General features: G+C 39.3%; 2 protein-coding genes across 6 annotated transcripts in view; one reads left to right on the top strand and one right to left on the bottom strand.

Annotated features, from left to right (window-relative positions):
* fli1 (Fli-1 proto-oncogene, ETS transcription factor) overlaps positions 1-8,699 on the top strand; it is a 30,531-nt gene extending 21,832 nt beyond the window's left edge. For all 5 annotated transcript variants that reach the window (XM_082501769.1, XM_082501768.1, XM_082501771.1 and 2 more), the window contains 4 exons: positions 3,830-3,889; positions 4,288-4,347; positions 5,189-5,236; positions 5,391-8,699. In XM_082501769.1, coding sequence (XP_082357895.1) covers positions 3,830-3,889; positions 4,288-4,347; positions 5,189-5,236; positions 5,391-5,920 — 698 coding nt within the window. In that variant the 3' untranslated portion in view covers positions 5,921-8,699. The remainder of the gene's footprint in view (positions 1-3,829; positions 3,890-4,287; positions 4,348-5,188; positions 5,237-5,390) is intronic.
* Positions 8,700-10,983: 2,284 nt separating this feature from the next.
* LOC309687104 (ATP-sensitive inward rectifier potassium channel 1-like) lies at positions 10,984-14,511 on the bottom strand. Its single transcript, XM_082501824.1, has 2 exons — positions 14,421-14,511; positions 10,984-12,800 (listed from the first exon to the last, which is right to left on the bottom strand). The coding sequence occupies exon 2, from the start codon at positions 12,760-12,762 to the stop codon at positions 11,641-11,643; it is 1,122 nt and encodes a 373-aa protein (XP_082357950.1). The 5' UTR covers positions 12,763-12,800; positions 14,421-14,511; the 3' UTR covers positions 10,984-11,640.
* Positions 14,512-21,802: the final 7,291 nt, after the last annotated feature.

The raw sequence follows: 21,802 nt of genomic DNA, 5'->3' as shown, positions 1-21,802 counted from the left end.
TGTTATGAATAAAAGAGAGCATATAAAACACGGAATGCAGCAGCTATGAAAGGACTCGTGCGCGCCGATGTGTGTGTGTGGCTTTCTCAAAGTCTGCGTCTGCTATGTGCCTGCTGATCGGCTTGTAAGTATGGGTTTCCTGCATACCTTACTAGTGTGATATATATATATATATATATATATATATATACAAATATTATACTATGCCTATGCCTTTGCATATCTTTTGGACGTGGACTGCATTATTCATGAGTGTAAGAGTTATAGGGCGTTGCTGGGAATTAGACATCATGTCGTTGTTACAAGTAAACACCTACACTTCTACTTGTAAACTACTTTTTTTCCCCCAGATTGATTTTTTTGTTTTTGTTTTTTTTTTTTCTTTTGTGGTTTCTGATCTATTAGCACAGCAATAAAATGTCAAAATGTTCTAAAAGCATTCATATCCTCCCCTGCCATGTTGAGGAAAGATGATTCACCTTTTGAAAAGCATTTCCTCTGGTGCCAAGTCAAAGGCAAAAACAGCTTGAAATGCTTCATTACGCACACAAACCATCTCAGATTTGTGTTTTTTCAAATGCTCACCTTGCTCTGTGCTAAATATAATGTAAGATAAACTGCGGACTTGGAAGTGAAAACGTTTAATGTTAAGAGTGTTGCGAAGATGTTCCCCCCTTTTTTTTTTCTTTGATGGTTTTCTGTTCCAGTGCACCCACTGTCTCCTCGCTGTGTCTAACTCCTGTACTTTGCCATCATTCTCCTCCTCTTATGGCTCCTTGCTCACACAGATGGCTTTTAAAGCACCTGTATTATGGGTATTAAAAAAGTTTACCCTGTCTGGGTTTCTCTCCTTGGCTCGGACCCTGGGTTAAAAACAGTCCACAGCTCCACTCTCTCTTTTTCTCCACTCATTCTCTATCCCGCTCCCGTTGCTCAGTTGCTCTTTCTCTCCTAGCCTACTTGCTGTCTTTCTTCTTCCCTCTGTGTCTCTCTCTCTTTCTCTCTCTCTCTGTCTAGCACTTGGGCCTTGTTTTGACTAACTGGTCCTGCAGTTGAAGTCTCCCAGGAGCGTGCACCACACCCGAGACCAGAGTGGAAACTGGCTCAAGTCGCAGTCAGAGCGAGGCCTGGAAAAATGAAGGCGGGAGAAGGGGGTGGGTGGTGAGGGGTGAGGCGGTTCTGTGTGTGCACAGTCGAGTCTACGTTTGTGTGGTTGCCCCCCCCAAACCGCCGTGCATTGTGATTCTTCCTCCTGCATGTTCACTTTCACTCAATCAATGAAGCTAAACCTTAATGCACAGTAGTGGTGAAAATTGTATTTGCTGAGATTTTTCTTTGGCCAGAGAAAATTGTTTTGGTGGCAGATGCTACCAACCAGCCAAGGTGTCTTAAGGCAGAAAACACACCCAAATAACACAGCTTCCCCTCTTCTTCTTCCACAGCTAACAGTAGCTGAGTTTGCAGCCATTGTTTTCTTTCCAGATTCCAAAGTTGTGTTTTGTCTGACTCTTTTTTTCATCATTTTTCTGTCCTGATTTTCTTCTTCACTTCTTTCTCTTCTGTACCTTTTTTGTGCTTTTATACCCTGACCGTAATTTGTCTGCTTCTCAGTACGTCTTTCTGCGATTTCCTCACTTCCACTCTCATCTCTCTCGTTCATCTGTGCCTCTCCCCCACCATCTCCTAAACCCCTTCTGCACGTAGATGGAGGTAACCCCGTCGTGTTTTTTCGGGGTGGTGGTGGTGGTGGAGGGACTGGCGGTGAGTAGAGGGGAAAAAAGGGCCAGTAAAACAAAGAGAGGTTGTCTGCAGGCGAAGCAGGCAGGAAACGCAAGTCTCTCAGGACTCTCCCCCAGTCACTGCTCCTTGGCTATCCTGCCAGCCCACACCAGATTGAACCTGACAGCCCCGTTGAGCCACAGCAGCCCGCTTGTTATTTATCCCTCCTCTCCTTCTTTTTGTCTTTCTCTCCTCATATACTGTCTTTTCTTTTATTCATTTGATCGTGTTCCAAATTCTTTTCTCGTTGCAAGCTCATATATGTTTCGCTTCATGCATCTGCCGTTGTTAACTCTGCAGGGGACACAGAGACAGGGACAACCTCTCTTGTTTGCAGATTGTAACGAGTCCTTTGCTGAAGCGTTTAAGGTTAAAAGTTGATATGATAGAACTTAGCGAAGAGAACAAGAGGTTCAACATGAATATAAAATGTATTTAAAAAGAAAAATAACTAGAACCAGCCAAACTTGGGAAACGTTGTTTTTTTCGTTCTAGTGAGATTAAGTTGTGCTCAGATGAAATAATCATTTGATGTGGAATGTGTCATCATTATTTATTATAAGGAAAACACCGATGCTAATATATTCTTGTCCACTGGAGGGCAGTGCCGCACAGTGTGTAGAAATGTCTGTCCGTGTAGTGAAGCGAATGATGCACAATTTGATGTCACTGGATGTTTTCTTTCTTGGTTTCGTTTGGTTTTTTCCCACTTGGACTATATGAGGTAATATGGGTCAAGATGCTATACCCAAAACACATTTTTAAAAAAGCCAGGCACACTTACAATAATTGATAATGTGTGATTTTTTTCCCCATAACTGAAATCTACAGACTTAGAAAAACACAGGAAATTACACTAAAATGAATTTAATAGTTTTATGTTTTTAATGACTGATATCTTGCAAGGATCTGATGAAATGGAAATGGAAGTAAATTTCCCATTACCTGTCAGACAAATCTAAGTAAAAGTCAACAAAGTCACAGTTTAATGTCATCAGCTCTATACAAGCGTGAAGAGAGATGAAATTGTGTTCAGTTGTTTTCACTTTAATCAGCATAGGAATCGTCTCAGATCTTTACAAAAACCAGCACACGATAACCTTTCAAACATATCTGGTCTTAAAAAGTATCAATTCAGCATCTGATTTATCAAACAAGACAACTAAAGACTCGTCCCTCACTGATGGGAAATAGAATTGCCTCTTGACCTTCTAGCAGCTTGCTACTTCAAATCCCTTGTCATCGCCATTGCACCATCTCTATCTGCTGCCCTCTGGGAGCAACGCTGCCGACAAAAAAAAGAAAAAGTTGGCCGATCACGATAACACCGTTGAGCGCTACTCAGCATAAAGCACGTCTGGCCTCATCATATTTTCCCCTCGTGTTCTGACAATTGTTTGAACTGTTTTACTCCATAATAATACAAACCATCAAGGGTGCTGGCCAGGTGCACTCTGAGTATACAAGGGTGTTCACTGCCAGAGGAACGACACAGCCTCTGTTTTATCTGTTTGTGTCAGAGTGATTGATTGTTACTGGAAGCTGTCCAGCTTCACACTCGGTTAGTTGGAACCACAGACACACACACACAGCAGGTAGAGCCCATGGAAACCGGGCCAGTTTGGCTGTTTGTCAAGGTTTCGTGAAAGCCGCATGTGTGGGAAGAGAGGATGATAGTGGATATCATGCACATGTATTGTCTTTGTGTGTGTCTCTGTTGTACGTTAATTTGCATCAGTCCCTTTCATTTGTGGTCGGGGTGTTGCAAGCTCTTTAACCAACTGTATTCTCTGTAAAAGATTGTGCCATCTACATTTTAACCACCACAGCAAGCCAAACAAAACCACATTTCCATGTCCAGATATCCTGTGAAGAACATTTTAACGATGTTTTGATGGATTTATTAATGCCCTAACTGTTGGCCAGCTGTAATCGTTAGGATTGGCTTGTGCACCGTGGCATTTTATGAATTGTACTTAGCATGTTTAAAAAAACAGTAACTGTTTTCCTATTGAAACTTTGTCTGTCCTTTTGTCTTTGTTGTTGTTAGACCCTTCATATGATGCTGTACGGCGGACAGGCTGGTCCAACAACATGCACAGTGGCAAAGGTGAGGGCACACAAATCACCAATAATGTCTTTAGTTTTTTCACTGAACAGTAATGGTAAGTATGAGTGGAGCAACTTACTGAGCAGGGGCATGATTCGTGACAAACCCAATCATTTGTTATGGGGTGGAGGTTAAATAGTTTTCAGATACCCTTTAATGCAACTCTGCAGCATGCGAGCAGCCCTTCCAGAATCCACAGAGAGTCTAGACATGTGGGACAGCCTCCTAAAGATTACACTCGGCCAAAAGAAGCCACTAGTACCACCAGCTACTGCCTTATTTACTTTGGACCACTGCTGGCATTCCTTTAAGATGTGTATATTGGTTATCTGCAGAGCACCACTACTGATGTTTTCTGTGTCTCTCTTGTCCCTCACTTATTCCATTTCTCTCTGCAGGCTCGCCAGTGGTTACTCAAAATGTGACCAAGTCCACTGAGCAACCCAGAGCTCAGCCAGGTACTGGCTTACGTGGTGTCTTTCTTGACCTACTTAGTATAAGCACACACTCAAATCCGAGTCATACCAGCTTGTCTGTTGTGCCGCTTGTTCTGACAGATCTTTCTTTTAGTCTTTCTGTTAACAGTCGAGACAGTGAAGCATAATCACTTTGTGTTTATCATAGCATTATCTATTCTAAGATCCTGGTATTTTGTGTTTGTTTACTCGACTGATTCTGCTAAAGCTTCTCTTTAAATCCTCCAGCCTTAAGCAAAGTGTTTACTGACACTTACCAACAAGTGTAGTTGCCTCTTCTACTTGCTTTATTATTTGACAGACTTCAGCGTGTAATACTAATTTGTTTTGTCAGTGTTACTGTTAGTTGTGTTTACTTCATTTCAAATGTAATGACATGAAAAGAGCTATAAAAAGTGAAATTGTATCGATTCATCCAAATCCACCTATTTGAATGGTCGATTCATTTGTTATGGATATAGGATAGATACTTTAGAGTATCTACAGACTAAGTTCAGCGTGTCATGCACTATGACAATTATTTGAAGTTGAAAGGTGTATTTTATTGTATCAACTAATAATTGTGGAAAGTAAATATCATAACGATTTATTTGTCATTGAAATGTGTTTAGAATTTGCAAATTAATGATGAATCATTTCATAAATCATGAAACACAATTTATGGTATGGGTAATGGTATCAGCAGTACTGGCCCTGTATTTACTTGGTTTTACTTGATACCAAGTAAATTTTGGAGATAACCCAAAGAATCTGCAGTATCGCACAGCACTAATTGCCATAATACTAGTTGTGATGACTCACAAAGCTCTCCTTTTGCCCACAGACCCTTACCAGGTTCTGGGTCCCACCAGTAGTCGTTTAGCCAACCCAGGTAAGTCTCTCACCATAACCAGGTTTTCAATTCAGCAGCTGTAAAAACACACTTTCTCCAAAACCTTTGAACAGCATTGTTAGCATCCAACTGAGCTTCCAGATGGATGAGAAAGCAACCATGCCTGAACGTTTGCTCTTGTGTTTTCCAATAGGCTCAGGTCAGATCCAGCTGTGGCAGTTCCTCCTGGAGCTCTTGTCTGACAGTGCCAATGCGGGCTGCATCACTTGGGAGGGCACCAATGGCGAGTTCAAGATGACAGATCCAGATGAGGTGGCGCGACGCTGGGGTGAGCGCAAGAGCAAGCCCAACATGAACTACGATAAGCTGAGCCGTGCACTGCGCTACTACTATGACAAAAACATCATGACCAAAGTGCACGGCAAACGCTATGCCTACAAGTTCGACTTCCATGGCATCGCTCAGGCGCTGCAACCGCACCCGACCGAGTCTTCTATGTACAAATACCCCTCGGACCTAGCCTATGTGCCTTCCTACCACACCCACCAGCAGAAGGTCAACTTTGTATCCCCGCACCCTCCATCCATGCCAGTCACCTCCTCCAATTTCTTTGGACCCACTGCTCAGTACTGGAGCTCGCCCACTGCAGGCCTCTACCCCAACCCAAATGTTCCTCGCCATCCTAACACGCATGTGCCATCCCACCTGGGTAGTTATTATTAAAACCACCCTTTCTGATCATCCACCACCCCTTGAACCTCCCCTGGCCCACGCCATTTGCTGACATGCACTCTCAATGACGCCAAACCAATGAAGACTGAACTGACAGAGGTATTTTGTCCTCTGAAGAAATTTGATCCAAAATGAAGGATGATCAAACTAAAGGAAATTTTTTTGTATGATTATATAAACAACTGGATATTAAGGTCCAAAAAATGGAATACTACTTACCTTTAAATGACTACCAAGTTTTGTTTTGTTTTTTTTTATGATTTATGGACATTTATCTGAGTTTCATGTGCCTTTTCCTTCCTCCTGAAAGCTGCACCTACAGTAGCTGCAAGTGGGTGTTCAAGAAGCTTCCTAAACCAAAGCCTGAAGACAGAAGATAACCCGCAAGTCTTTCTGCCTCATCTTCCCTTTACAGTACCAGACATGGGCCTATTACTTATGGGTCTCAAAAAGCATCCTTCTCAGTATGTACCTTGTCCTGTAAAGCATCTGCCTTTTCATTCATCTAAAGCCTTGACAGGATTTCTTATTCCCACTACATCTAACCTTCTGTTTTGACTGTCTATGTTTTTTTGTTCTGTTAATCTGCATGTTTTCATGTGTGTGTGTGTGTGCATGTGGAGAGTCTTCTGGAATTCTCTGGACAAGAAGGAGCTCTCATTGAGGTGGACTTTTCTCAGCACTGAATAAAATTTGGCAACTGGAATATGCCATTCACTATGCCATTTAACTTATCCTCCAAACTGGAAGGCTAGAGAAGAGTTGAATGCAGTTAAGAGGGAAGCGCTGTATGTTTTTGCTGATTTGGGTCAATTCAGTTGCTTAAAATGTTTTCTTGTGAGTTGTTTGCGGCGTTTGAGCTAGGCTAAGTGTTGACTCGATTGTGCCAGGAAAGCTGAGTCAAGATATAATTGCAGTAATTTGTTACAATAATTCAACGTAGGTCAGATGTTTTCACTCGGGGCCACACATTAGGCTATTAAATGTTTGCAGAGTCTTCGCATTTTTCAACCGTGCCATTTCCAGATGTGTTGTCGCTCGACCGTGTCAGTATTAATGTGAATGTCTTCTGGTTTGTGAATTTTTTTAAAAAAGGGATACCCTTTGGCAAAAATCTAAATTTGTCAGAAGTATTCATTTTTATTTTTAAACGTTTGATGAAAAAAAAGTAATTCCTTCACACTTGAGATCATGGATATAGAACACGAACGTGCCTTTTTGCAGATGTGGTCATGTTGACGTGTTGATGTTATCAACTGCCATTTGGTGGCTATTTATTTTCTATCCAAAATTGTCTTAAATGTTCTTCTATTTTGAATATGTGCTGTCCTGAAAATCCTGCCATGCTTTAACTGCTGATTTTGTATTTTTTTTTTTTTTTACCATATTTTGTCTATTCATTAAAGATGAGACAGCACTTCATCTTAAAGTGCACGCAATGAATTATCACACCACAAATCTGACAATTTTGGACTTTGAAATGGACTCTGACAGTAAAAGCTGCCGTGGTGTCTCTTTACTCTTTCTAGGCCAGTCACGACCATATAGGTCAGCACAGTAGATGTGGCTATGCATCAAGTCATGTTAATAGACAGTTAAGTTGCATTTTTTTTTTTTCACCAGGGCTGGATCCTAATTTGAGAGTAACATGTGTGTCTGAATGTTAGTTTCTCACTGATCGTAAAGCCCAGCTAAATGCACATGAATCTCAAGTCAGGATTTCATTACCACAATGTAAGAAGACATATCCATCTTCATGTGTTCAAAGCTGTTAATATCGGAAGTATTCCTTTAGCGTAACTGAGAATGGACACTTGAATATAAATTACCTGGGAACTTTATCAAAGAACAAATCCGATAAAGTATGACGAGACGAAGCAAAGAAATCCTCAGATTCGCAAGCGCTGTGCGTTTGTCAGACCTATTTTTTATTATTTTATAAGCATCAGTCAACTAGGCATTAAAGCAACTTACTGTATAAATTATGCAGAGTTATTTTCATATGTGACACAGTATTAAAAAAGTCAAGAAAATTAATACACGAGTTGACCTCGGTCAAAAATGCAAAACTTTTAAGTCCATTTCTGCTAGGTGGTTTGTTAAGCTTTTTAAGCGTTTTTATATCTGTACATTTGGGCAATACATTTTACCTTTTTGTTTTTTTTGGTTTCTCTTTATTGTTATTATTTCTCAAGTTAGTTATAAAATCCTAAGTGCCATTAGGTGTAAACTATATTTTTGTGTATTCCCAAAACCATGAATGCCGCTTGAATGATAACCCGATGGCCGGGGATTCCTTTACTATATATGCAACGTGTGATCATGATGCCTTGTTTCCATGGCCAATCACTTTTCTTGCCAAATGACAGAGTTTCAGGTATTTTATGCAAAATAATACTAACAGTATTAATATCCACGATTAATTTCTTTTGACGATTTATAACATTCAGTGAGCAAATTGAAAGGAGAATATGATTTGTAGTATAAAGAAATTTTTCTAATGCACCCTGACTATTCATGTTTCACAAGCATTATCAATGAAAAGGGATCTCTGCTACTTCATATATGCAATGTATTTTGGATATCAAATATGTATATATATATATATATATATTTATATATATAAATATATATATATATAGTGTATGTTTTACAATTAACCAATGTATTATTGTTATTATTGTCATTCCTGCAATGTATGAAGTAATACCTTTTGAAAAAGGGCTTTTGTATAGGAAAATGTGACAAAATAAATATTTTTACCTCTCAATTAATGCCCTGTTGCCTTTCTGTGGTTTCACCAAAAAGTGAGTGCTAATAAAAACAAAGACTCAAAGAAACCGTATCTCTAAAAGCACAGTAGTGTAATCTTGACAGTAGCTTGCATAATTACACAATACATCTCCGTTTTGAGTTTGAATTTTTTTTAAATATATTTTGCAGAGATGCATCTGAGTTTCATGTGCCTTCTTCATCCTCTTGAAAGATGCACCTAGAATTGCAACTATTTACACACATTTCTTCCTATAGGTCAAAGTTAATGTGTTTATATTTGTTTGTCGTGGTGAAATCTAATCATTTATGCGTGCAGATGCAAAACTCCTTAGTTTTAATTAGGTCAGAGCAGTGTGAGACTTCTATGTGTCTTCATGGGTTTTCTGAAGGCAGCCTAAAATAATGTTTTTGGCAGTTAGCATCTGTGCATGCTGTCTGTGTCAAACAGCAGCTATGTGGGAGCATACTGGCTAAAATGTATATAATGGAGGCGACCGTGGCTCAGGGTATTGGGAAGCTCATCTGTAACTGGAAGGTTGCCGGTTCGATCCCCCTTGTCCTGGTCGTTGTGTACTTGGGCAAGACACTTCACCTACAGCCTACTGGTGATGGCCAGAGGGACCGATGGCACGATATGGCAGCCTTGCTTCTGTCAGTCTGCCCCAGGGCAGCTGTGGCTACAACTATAGCTTACCTCCATCAGTGTGTGAATATGAGAGTGAATGAATAGTGGAATTGTAAAGTGCTTTGAGTGCCTAGAAAAGCGCTATATAAATACAATCCATTATTATTATTATTATTATAACAGGGAAAGAGAATCACCATCGGTGTTGGTCAAGTTACTTGAAAAAAGTAATCCGTAACTAATTACTGATTACTTCCCCCAAAAAGTAATCCTGTTACTTTACTGATTACTTATTTTCAAAAGTAATTAATTACTTAGTTACTTTTTAAAAACACAATTTACAACCTGAATAGGTAATAAAGCGATAGATCTTTCAGCCCAATTCTACTTTTTCTGCATAATCCATCATATAAAATGTAATCAAATGAAAAAGTCTCTTTTTAAAACTTGTTTTATTTTTTTTAATCTTTTAACTTTATTCATCAAGCAAACATTAAATTATATGCAACATTCTCTGACTGGAAGAAATTTGTTTGACATTTAAACCTATTTTCTGCACATTCCAGCACATAAAATAAAAATATTTTTCAAATAAATACAAGTGAAACACAGCAGAAAATAAATAAAATCAAACACTCAGCGGTCCTGTTGCTCTATTTTCACCTGTATGGCAGGCAGATGTTTGCTCTGGTGCAGGTGTGCTGCAGCGGTCAGTGGAAGAATCTGCGAGTTTGTCTGTGAATTTCCCATTAGCGTACTCGGTGCTTGCTCGGAAGTAAAAAGAAGTTTTCTTCCCACGCAGTGAACAGCGGACGTTAATGTTTTTGTCACTTTTTACGGAATCAAACTCTAAGTAAGGTCAGTACTTCCACGCTTTAAACGCTGCACGCTCATACTCTCTCCTGCACTCGATATATTATCCATTGTTGATCTGCACACAGCTGTTGCCACAAACGTCGCACTCGCTTACGTCATTGTCATGAGACACTCTCGCAAAAAAAATCACAGTTTTAGTAACGCAGTAACGCAGTGTGCTTACGGGAAAGTAACAGTAATCTAAATACTGTTTTTGCAATAGTAATCCCTTACTTTACTCGTTATGTGTTACTGCCCATCACAGACATTTTTTTTAATTGAAATATCATTCTGGAGCATGTACCATCTTTATTTTTTTCTAGTAATTTCACTTATTGATTTGCAACATCATGTTCAGACTTTTACATGAGAGCATATGCCTGGGAACAGAGAGCTGCTCTGGGGTCTACCTTAATAATGAACTCTATGTGGTGCTGTTTCTCCAAATAGTGAATTTTGGTTTCATGTTCTGACCCTGAAATCTAAATAATGGTTTTGTAAGCTCCCAGCTGTCATCTCGTGAATTCTTACGCTAGTTTGTCTTTTCCTTCCTGTTTGATGTCACAACTTTACACTGTGTACAGCTAAAACAGCCACAGTAGAGGTTGGCACCAGTCACAGTATGTGCTTTGACCTTTTGTGATCACAAGTCCTTGTAAGGAGCTTTGATTCCTTCAGATGGACAGTAGAAACAGTAATATGGCACAAACACTGTATTGGTTGAAAATCTTTTTTATTGATATCAACATTTTCTCCCTGAGAGAGAATACAAAAAGACTTTACAAACACAAATGCATACTGTACTCAGTGCTGCACGCTTGTTTTCTGTGAACTTTGTTCACTTCATTTAAAAAATACAAACAAACAAACAAATAAACAGAACAGACACGAAACTATATAAACTAGTGTTGAAAAGACTTGCGCCAGTACCCAACCATTTGCCTGTACCTCAGAATCTGAATAGTATTCCAGTGTTTCAAGTTCATGTGTCAATTCTTCTACACGTTATGGCAGTACTTAAAGAAAACTTAAACTTTGGTGTTTTCTCACCAAAGGCAACAACGTTGCTTCTTCAACTGCATTGTGAGGGTTAAATACAGTTTTACACATTGGTTTGTTTTTCTTCATGTCCATGCTCTATGAACCTGAGGTGAGGCAAGTGGTAAAACAGAAGAGCTTTTCTTCATTTAAAGCAGGAGCATACTTTGTTCCTGCATTGAAGCGTGTTGTATAACCAGGCCTCCCTTTTTGAAAACAGGCTTATGGTCAGCAGACAGTGGCAGGTGTGGTTTTATATCTAAATAGTTCACAATAATGCTATGGAATTGATGGTGGCTTAAAAACACACACACACACACACACACACACAAAAGAAGTGCAAGTAAGCAGATTTTTTACTTCATATCTAAATGCTACACAATGTGCTGCCATTTCTATTTGTGTTGCTTTCCACCTCTTACATTTTGGTGGCATCTTGGGACTCAGTGATTTCTATCACCTCAAAGCCAGGATTGTCTTGTCCTTCTCTGGAGTGGTGATGATGACCCTTGATATTGTGGAAACAATAGGCGCAGTGTGCAGTGGCTACTGGCACCACTTTGGAGAAGTTGGAGAAATCGACTCTGTATTTGTTATCCCTGCTCCTTGAGATGACGGGCAAGAAGCTGTAGCCCCACATAATTTCCCGAGGAATATAGGAGGTCCGCACTTGACAAGAAGCACTTGTGGACTCCGCTGTGCCGTCCAGGAAGACGACCAGCTCAAAGTCTTGATTGTGGAGTGTGTCAACTGCAACCTCGAAGAAGGGGCTGCTTTTGTCGATTATGTGATGGAGAGTGAGAGGACAAATAAAGAAGAGGTTGTCCTTCCCAGCATCCACCATAAAATCAATGTTCACCTGATCCATGATTATCGTCTCTCCATCTTGTGTGGTTGTCGTTCTCAGGAGCTTACCGTAGATCTGGCTGCCGATCATCAGACTCTTACGTAGGTTGGCCACTCTGATTGAAAGGCAAAGATAGTCATTTCTGGGGCTAATCACAGCCATTGGACTAAATGAGATGGTTTTAGCTCTCTTTTTAGGTAAAGAGATCTTGGCCATTATAAGACCACACATGAAGCAATTAATAATTGCTCCGAGGACTGACTGGATAGTGACAAGAGCAACAGCACCCGGGCAGTGAGGTGTGAGTGCTCGTACACCGTACCCAATAGTGGTCTGTGTTTCAAGGGAGTAGAGATATGCTGTGGTGAGTCCTGCAACACCCCAAACACACGGAGTGTGATCTGGTGAGGGGTTTTGCCAGGTCAGATCTCCATTATTACGCACAATCCAGTACCACAGCAGACCGAAAATGAACCAGGTGAGGGTGTGAGTTGCAGTGAAATTGAAGAAAACGAACCGCCACCGGGCCTCCACCAAGGTGGTCCAGAAATCTGCCAGGAAGGCAAAGTGTTTGCTGTACTTGACGTTTCCATATTCAATGTTGCAGCGGCCATCTTTGGTCACTAGCCTGGTCCTGTGATTTCTTCTTTCATCCAGATACTTCCTGATTCTTGTGCCTATGGATCCACACATTTTGTTTTTTGTTTTGTTTTGTTTCACGAGCCAGCAGCCTAAAATACAATAAAATAGGAAATGATGTAACGTGGATATGCACAACATGTAAATACGTAATAGCAAATCATTAAACAGTCTCTAGACCAAAGATGCTACGATAATGACAAAAAAATATTGAGAAAAAGAAATATGCTCTGCACTCGTTATAATGAAGAAGAATATAAAACTGACTAATAATCGCTTAGTTTCCTTAATATTGACAAAAAGATATTTTTACCACACAATTTGAGTTCTATATTCAATTTGAAACATAAAAAATAATGAAATAACATAATTGTAAATGAATAAAACAATCATTCTTGAACTTTAAGAGGCAGATTTTATATTTTATTTCAGGGCATTTTCTACTTTTTGATACCCTGTTGAAAGATTTTACTCCTTGCCCCATGATTAGCTGAGTCTCACTGTAAACTCCCTATGCACAGCCTCAAATGTTCCAAGCTTCCCTGTCCCACAGTAAATTTAATCATCACTGAATGCCTGTAATCCTAAATGCAGCGCTGCAGTGGAGTCCTGACATTAATGAGAAACAAAAGTTTCCACTGAAGCATAACATGTAAGTGTTCCAAATAAACCAAATAATTCGGGAACTTTGGTCCTACGCAAGTGTCTAAACACAAGGATCATCTTTGTTTGCTGAGTTTCAATGTAGCATAACTTAACGTGGCATTAAAATAATTTGAGCAAACCCAGCCAGAAGGGGAACAGCTCACAGGCATAACAATCTTTGACTTTATTCAAGCTTTTAGTTCTCTCATAAGTCTGGTGCTTGATGGATGGTAGCTGGCAGTGTTGGCTGTACAGAGGTTTCCAAATAAGTATGGCCTCTGTTCTTGCCAAGCCATGCAAACAGCCATTTGGATCATGCTGTGCTTGTTAGCAAGTGTGAAGTAGGACAAAAAAGTCAGTACAGCGAGTTTATTTTTTTGTTTGCAGTCCTCAAAGCTCAAATCGTGACATTTTGCCAAAAGAAATCTGATAATTACACGCTGTTGCTTGTTGGCAAGCTTTAATGCTTTTAGAAGCAAACGTAGTCATTTTACACCTAATCATTAGATCACCATGTTGTCATGCTGTAACAAGATATGTGCTGAAGTAATTTCAAATTATATAGGCTTTTTAATTGCAGATATGATAAGTACAAAAAAACAGGTAGAATCACAATTGAAAACGTGACATAGAAGAGAACTCTTGATATGCGTCCTCATAGCTTTAAATGTACATTAAAACTGCTTGAAGTTTAACATTTAAAGCATAGTATATTAGAAGTTTAGTATATTCAAAGTTTAAATGTAATTCATGTTTGTAAAGCAGTACATGTACATTTCTGTATTTTATTTTTTCTGTAGTAAAAATTTAGTTCATGGATTTTTTTTTTTGATTGAGCAATTGTTGCTGTGACTGAAATGCTGTAGCAAAAACACTTTCTTAAAGCTACACATAAAAAAATCACGACTGGTATGTTATGTATGTTTTTTGTCTAATATGTACATTGCTGTGGTAGAAACAAACCAAAAACAGGTCACGAGTGAAGTAACCTTGTTAAACTTCCTTGAAGTAAAAATGTACATGTGAAAATTCATACTTTAAAATAAAAGGCCTGAAGCCAAACTCACCGAAGTGAAAAGTTCACGTTGAAAAGTCAGTTTCGTCTCTGTCTTTCTTGCTTCCAGCTGATTGGGACAGTTTAGGCGTGTCCCTCTCTTGTGCTTGCTGATCTGTACCTGAGTGGCTTTATATCGTCCTGTCTCAATGTGCTGGAATCACCCAGGTGATGTTTACGCCCACAGACACATCAAGTGTCCCCACCCCCATCCCCACTTCTGACTCAAAACATACACATGACCAAGCATCCTAAGACACACACCCATGCACATGCTTCCCAAGTTAGAAGAAATACGGTTTATTTCATACATGCTTGGCACCTAGAGCCACCCTGACCTCTGTGCATCACACTTTGTGCCTATTGTGGTGTCAGAGTTCCTCTGAATTCACAGTTTGTTGGTTCTTTTTTGCGGCTTTCGTGCAGTTGCCCTCACATTTCGATATTGTGTGGTGTTGACACCACACGTTTCGTGTTCTGGATGCTGATGACGAAACAGACTGTGTTGCATTATTTACTGTAAACTCTATACACACATAATATTATTGACAGTTTGGGAGGAAAACTTTTCTTTTCTTTTTTTTTTTGGGACAGTGAGACCATTTTCTGTGTCTGAAGTTTTTTAACAGGTATGTTGTCCATTTAACAAGTAGCGTGTATATTTCACAATTAACTCATGCACTTTACCAAAAATGACCGCTACAAAAATATGAAATGCACACTGCATGCGTAGTGCTAGCACTGTCAATAAAACATCTGCACTCACACTGTTCACAATTCTGAGTTATCATTCTCTAAGCAAAAAACACTTTCCCCTCTTTACTGTTGTGGTAAACCGTTCCATTGTGGTGGAATACAGCAATAAGTGCAACACGTGCATTGCACTGCACCATTAGGTGTGGTGCAAATGCTGCAAGGTCAGCGGTCAGTCAGGAATCAAATGATTTCATCATTCTAAATGCAAAGGGATGATTTGCCCTCATTCTGCAAGTACTGCAGGGTCTTTTTTCTACTTTTACAACTAATTATGGGGTACATGCTACATCACTGTACCAGCATGCATTAAAATGCTTAAAGATATTATGCTTTACATTTGAGCCAAAAGTTCATACACAAATTTAGTCTCTGCTGCAGTCTCAAGTGACAAACTCAAACTTTGCCATGTCGGCTGATTTTGTTATTTTCTTCTTCTTTCTTTTGAATGGCACAAAATTATCACAGTGCTCTAGTTACTGGTCAGCTTTGTGGCTATTTGTCTCACAGTAAAAGAAAACAATGCCAGTTCCTGTCCAGCTTAACTAAAACATTTAGCTGACCAGTGCTTGTTTCTGGATCACTTTTGGAACAAAAGGTTTGAAGTCATTCAGTTTGTGTCTTTGATTTGATCTGTTTGTTGCAGAGTCAGCACATAGAGCCAGACAACCATTCACTTTCACACCGACAGTGTGGAGTTAAGATTGGCTATAAATTTATGATAATGAACCCCACGCATGTCTTTAGACTGTAGGTAGGAATCTGGAGTGTCTGGAGACAAGCTTTGCAGACTGGATTTGAATCCAGGATGTTTGTACTGAGAGGCAACAGTGGTACCACAGAAACACCATGCTGCTCAGTACGGCAAAACATTTATACTGTATTTAAACATATAAAGAAAAGAGTTTTGCGCAGTAGTGTGGATGGAGATCTGACTTTATTTCTTTATTATTTAGATGATAAAGATGAAGTTACAAAGCTTCCTATAAAAAAGTTAAAGTCCATCTAACTATTTCAGCTGGTTTCCCCCTAAAGTTATGTTATGTGTCAGTCCAAGGCCATCATTGTCAAAAAGTGTTGACCTCCTGCTCCTCTAATGGGTGCTGTGCTAAAAAAAAAAAAAAAAAAAGCCTATAGGGAAAAAACTGTCACTTTTTGTTCTTACATCTCTGGTGGTACAAGGATTTAGAGAATTTCAAATCTCTGGTGCCTTTTGGTGGCATGATATGAAATATATAAGTGAAACATTTATTATGCAGGTTTAGAGACACCTTCTCCTCTAGCAATGCTGTACCACCACTGCACAGCAGAAAGTGGCCTTCATAACACAGGAGTCTTTCTTTTTATTGGTCTCATATCACCCTTTGGAATACAAAAAGAAATCAAGGCCAATGAACAGTTGTACAGTTTTATTTTTCAGTGGGGTGATATTTTAGCATTTTGGTGTCATTTCACATTATACAGTATTTTATTTGTTTTTATTCCTCGCAAGTCTTTGTGCGATTGCAGAGTGGTGAGGTGAGAAAAAAAACAACTTTGAATGAGAGAAGTGATTTAAGCTTATAAAAAAAGGGGTTTTGTATTTTATTTCCTCTTCACTGAGTTAATTGTTTTCATCTACTAATGCAAGCTGAAGTCCTTTGAATTGTGGGAGGGAAACAGTAAGGCAAGAACATATGAGAAAAGGAAGTCGAGGGAAAAACTGCGTATGCTATCCGATCCCTGTGAACAGATCAAATAATGCCATACCTAAGACACGAGCTTCGATTTCGTACACATTTCTTAGCAATAGGATTAGTGAGGCCTACTGAGAACAAGAACCGAATATTGTTTTTGAAGAGACAATGTTCAGTTCATCCTTACTAGTTGTCCACTTGCCTGAATGATTTCCTTGCTCTATACTACAAATTCTAAATGTTCAAAACAGCAAAAGTTTACACCACTGCAGTACTCGGTGTCCTGTTCTTCAGGTCTTGAGCTAGGACTCTTCCGGTAATAACCATACTTGCTCTGAATTCAACTGAAAACTCTAAATATAAACTATAAACACTCCTAAAAAAAAACCCCATTTGGTTTTATTTTCATCATAATGAAAAATGCTGTTTGTGGTGTTTCAGTCTGTCAATGTGACATATCAAGAAATCAAGAGAGATCCCAAGAAATGTATAAGATTTCTCTTTAGCGTGAGAATACACTAACAAACAAGTGTTGCATAAGATAATGGAAGATTGTGGAAGGAAGCAAGCCAACAAAAACTCTTTAAATAGTTTTGTTATGTCAGTCCATGCATGTAGCGCAGACAGAAACAGATACTAAAATGCAATCTATTTAGCCTCTTCAATCGGAAACTAAATGTGAAAAGCTTTTATGACAACAAATATTTCCCCAAAACTTAGATTCTAATATTCCAGTTCAGAGGCCATAGTAGTCTGGTTTTAAGGATCTTTCTGTTTGCAAATGCTAAACTTCTTACAGAAGAGCAATATAGGAATTATTGCCTGCTATACCCATTATCACCACATAGTGTCACTGTGTCAGGGCAGTGCAGTGGTGTCTATAAAAGGATCATTCACTTTCTCTTCACCCAGTTAAAAGTGTAAAACAACAAAACAGGATTTATGATTTGAACAGTCATGGATGCAAAAGACTACATTTAAAGATGTTCTAACGGTGTTGATACATTGTGATACAATTACAGCAGTTTGCTTCTATAGTGAAATATTACAGCACAACTCCAATTTTAAAATGTAAAATGTAAAATATAAATAACAGACTGCAGGGATTTACAAATCCCATAAACCCATATATCTTGTTTTTTCAGCAGAACATAGAAGCACATGACATGTTAAAACTGTGACTTTTATGGAAAATACTAGCTTAATTTGAGTTTAATGGCAACAACACATCTAAAAAAAAATGGAACGGGGGAGACAAAAAGGCTGTAAAAAGAAACAAGTGGGGCAACATTTGACAAATAATTAGGTTAACTGGGTATAAAAAATCTTAGAGAGCCAGAGTTTGTCAAAAGGAAAGATGGGCAAAGATGTACAAAGCCACAAAAAAAAATTAGAGTCATGTTCTTTAATTTAAAACTGCAAATACAGTGAAAATCTCATAGTACACAGAATCTGGAGAAAACTGTGGGCAAGCAACAAGGCTGAAAATCAACAGTGGATGCCCGTGATCTTCGGGTCCTCGGACGACACAGCATTAAATTCAGGCATGGAAATCACTGCATGGGCTCAGGAACAGTTCCAGAAATCAGTGTCTGTGAACATAGTTCAGGGTACCATCCACAAAATTCAGGGTACAGTTCTGTCATGTAAAGAAGAAGCCATATGTGAACATATGAATGCCATCACCCTCTCTGGGCCAAAACTAATTTAAAATGGAATTAGTGGAAAACTGCTCTGTGGTTGAACAGGTTGAAATTTGAAATTCTTTTCTGGAAAACATGGACATTGTGTCCTCCAGAATAAAGAGGAGTGGGACCAGCACTCACTTCAAAAGCCTGCATCTCTGGTGGTAGAAAGGAGAATTAGCTTGCATGGAATTGGCAGCTTGAACATCAGGAAAGGCTGCAACAGTGCAGAAAGGCACATATATGTTATAGCATAGCATATGCCCATCAAGATGGTCTTGAAATGAGAGCAACACTACAATTCAATACAACATGACCCATTTTTTTCCTTAAAATGGTTCATTTTCTTAGTTCAAGTATTTGATATGTTGTCTATGTTCCGTTAAGGATAAAATATGTAAGGTTTTCAGATCATTACACTTTGTTTTTATTTTCATTTTCCACTGCACCCCAACTCTTTTTGGAATTGTGGTTGTAATTCTAAAAAGTCACTGACTGCTATTATGTTGCCAATAAAAATAATAGGATCAATGCGCCTTTAGGAAGCAGTCCAAGCTTTGTTCACACATAAAACAAGAGCAGTGGGCTGACTTAAGCTTCACATTTATATTATTTACAATTTAATACTAAATGATTTAATACCAAAAGTTTGCTTGCCTTTAAAAATTGTATATAACTAAAAACAATTCACTGACAGTTACTGCACCTAAATATTTCTTTATAAAATGATGTGAGCTAGAGAACTAGACAATGTTGAGTAAGTAGGACAAATTGTTTGATAATTTACACATTACTGATACCAAGCATATCTTTCTTCTCCATGCAGTGACTGGTTTGTCATAATATGAAATTCCAACCTACAGCTTTGCCCCTAGGTTTTGTAGTGCAAAATTAAAAAAACAAACAAACAAAAAACACTTGTTTCAAGTATAGATATATAACATAGATGGAAGTATAAGGTCATGTTAGTCTTTGAATTCAGGTGTTCCCAGTCCCATTGCCCTGCCGTTCACTTTGTCTTTTCAGACATTTGTGACATTGTGTGGATTGTTCTAAAGAGCTCACTGAATTCAAGCCGGGTACTATAATAGAATACCAGCATCAACTGTAAGCAGTATTATTGCAGAATGGAACTGTTTACGAACCGCAGAAACTCAGTCATGTGGGGTTGCAGAGTGGTTAGACACATCGCTGAAAGTTGCTGAAACAGCTGAAACCTCCTCTGGCATTAACATTAGCATGAAACCTGTACTATGGGAGCTTCATATCATGGGTTTCCATGGCCGAGCAGCTCCTGGAGGTGTAATTTCCATTTGGCCATACAGTGTATGAGACTATAGCAGTAAAAATCATAGCAGCTTCAAACTTCAGAAATCCTGCTAAGATAAGATAACCTTTATTAGTCCCACATGTGGGAAACTATTCAGTGCTCTGTATTATGCCCTCCTACTATATTTTTTTCCCGGCTGGCCTCTGATTTTTCATTCCCACTGTGTTCTGGGTTGATGGTAACAATGCACTTCATCGTTGTGCCATAAGCTCTGACAAGAGGATCAATCAGAGCTAATGAAGCCTAGGAGGAGGTGAGAGAAGTGTAAGAGGGACGGCGCCGAAGGGGGACTTGGTGGGAATGTGAGGATGGAGGCGGGTGTGGCGGTGCCAAGGATGCAGTGAGGGGGATTAAGAAAAATGGCACTTCCACCAGTTCTTTTCCATTTCCTCACTTCCTGTGGAATAACACACACCGTTATCTGTGGACCACAATCTGCTGACCTATGATACTATCATTACATTGCAGAGAAATGGGCATTGCCAACATTTCTACATCGTACATTTCCCTTTTGCAATCTCTACTATTTGTAAAGATTTAAACCGCAGCTTACCCAGTGCTTGCTATCCTCATATATTTTTCATTTTGTAGGAAGGAAATCAAGAATAACTGCATTGAAAAGAGGAGATACCACGCGTTTTTTTCATATGGAAATTTCTGCACTGATGGATATTAAATCAGACTGGAAGCATACATGACACTTAACAACATTTGTATTATGCTTCTTTATCCTGCAGTTCACCTTAGCAGGATAACCATTTCATGCTTCTAATGGATTATTTATTACAGGAACAACAAAGAGCCTATTATACTGCACACCCCTTAAGCATCATACAAATGGGTGTACAATATACACAGGTTTCCTTCAAGCACTTGTAATAGCAAAATGTGCTAGGAAGCTTTATTAATGTATGATGTGTGGTTAATGTGATATGTGTAAAGTCACCTGCAGGGATTTCTCCACAGCATGACGTGGAGAAGTAATAAGGTGGAAGGGGGTTCAAGCTTTGATCAGTCGTGTAACCTCAGGAGGGGAAATAATTAAACATGCCCCAGATCTGAACAACTCAAAGCCACGCGGGGCTCATCCACAGCCGGGATCGGCACAGCTGTTGCTGAAGGACCTGAATTATTACAATTAAAATCACCAACATTTCATTATTACCGTCGAGCTTAGCGCCGCTAACCCTGAGTACGGTCCAGAACTCATAACCCTCGGCCAAATCCCAAGTTCCTCATTATTACAGCTTCGCTCATTGATGTCCCATAATCCGCTGTCATCGCTTCCCCAGTCGGTGAATCCTGGGAAACAGAAACAAGAGTCTATCCTGGTGACAGGAAGTGGTGGGTGGGGGGTGATGTGCAGAAAAAAAAAGGGGGGGGGGGGCTGCAGAGTCATAAATATCCTCCCAAACTCAGTGTAGGATGTACGAGAAGAGCCTTTCTGGTAATAGCTGCTTCTGTTGCTCCTCCCCTACTTATCATCATCTCCTTATCTTTCTTTCTCTCTGCTCTCATTTTCATCTTTCGCCGTCTGTTAAGTGGAGAGCGCACATTCAGTTTTCTGTATGTCATGCTAATAACATCTCAGTGTCAAGCATCCACCTCTCTGCCCGCAGCCTGATGGGTATGATATTTTGTGTACATATTACCCTGGTAACAAAATGTGAAATATGATCAATGAATATCTACATGGATGTATTTGAATAAACTCCACACTGATCATTGCCCCATGAGCTCAGTGACCATCAGCATGGCTGATGTGACTGCATAAGACTATAGTTTCAGTTTGTTTATACAGGCATCCTTTATTCTACGTTAGGTGCTAGTGTGTGACTTGAAAACTGAACTTCTAGGTCCAAAGGGTCCTTTTCACTCTTTTTAGCACCTCCTTCACCTCTGTCTCGTATGTTTTGGTTCTTTTTTCCCTTTTCAGCTCTTATTTGTCTTG

This window comes from Aulonocara stuartgranti (genome assembly GCF_965226115.1).
Source record: "Aulonocara stuartgranti genome assembly, chromosome: 14".
Classification (NCBI taxonomy): domain Eukaryota; kingdom Metazoa; phylum Chordata; class Actinopteri; order Cichliformes; family Cichlidae; genus Aulonocara; species Aulonocara stuartgranti.
Note: the sequence above shows the minus strand (reverse complement) of the source record. Positions and strands in the feature narration are given on the sequence as shown.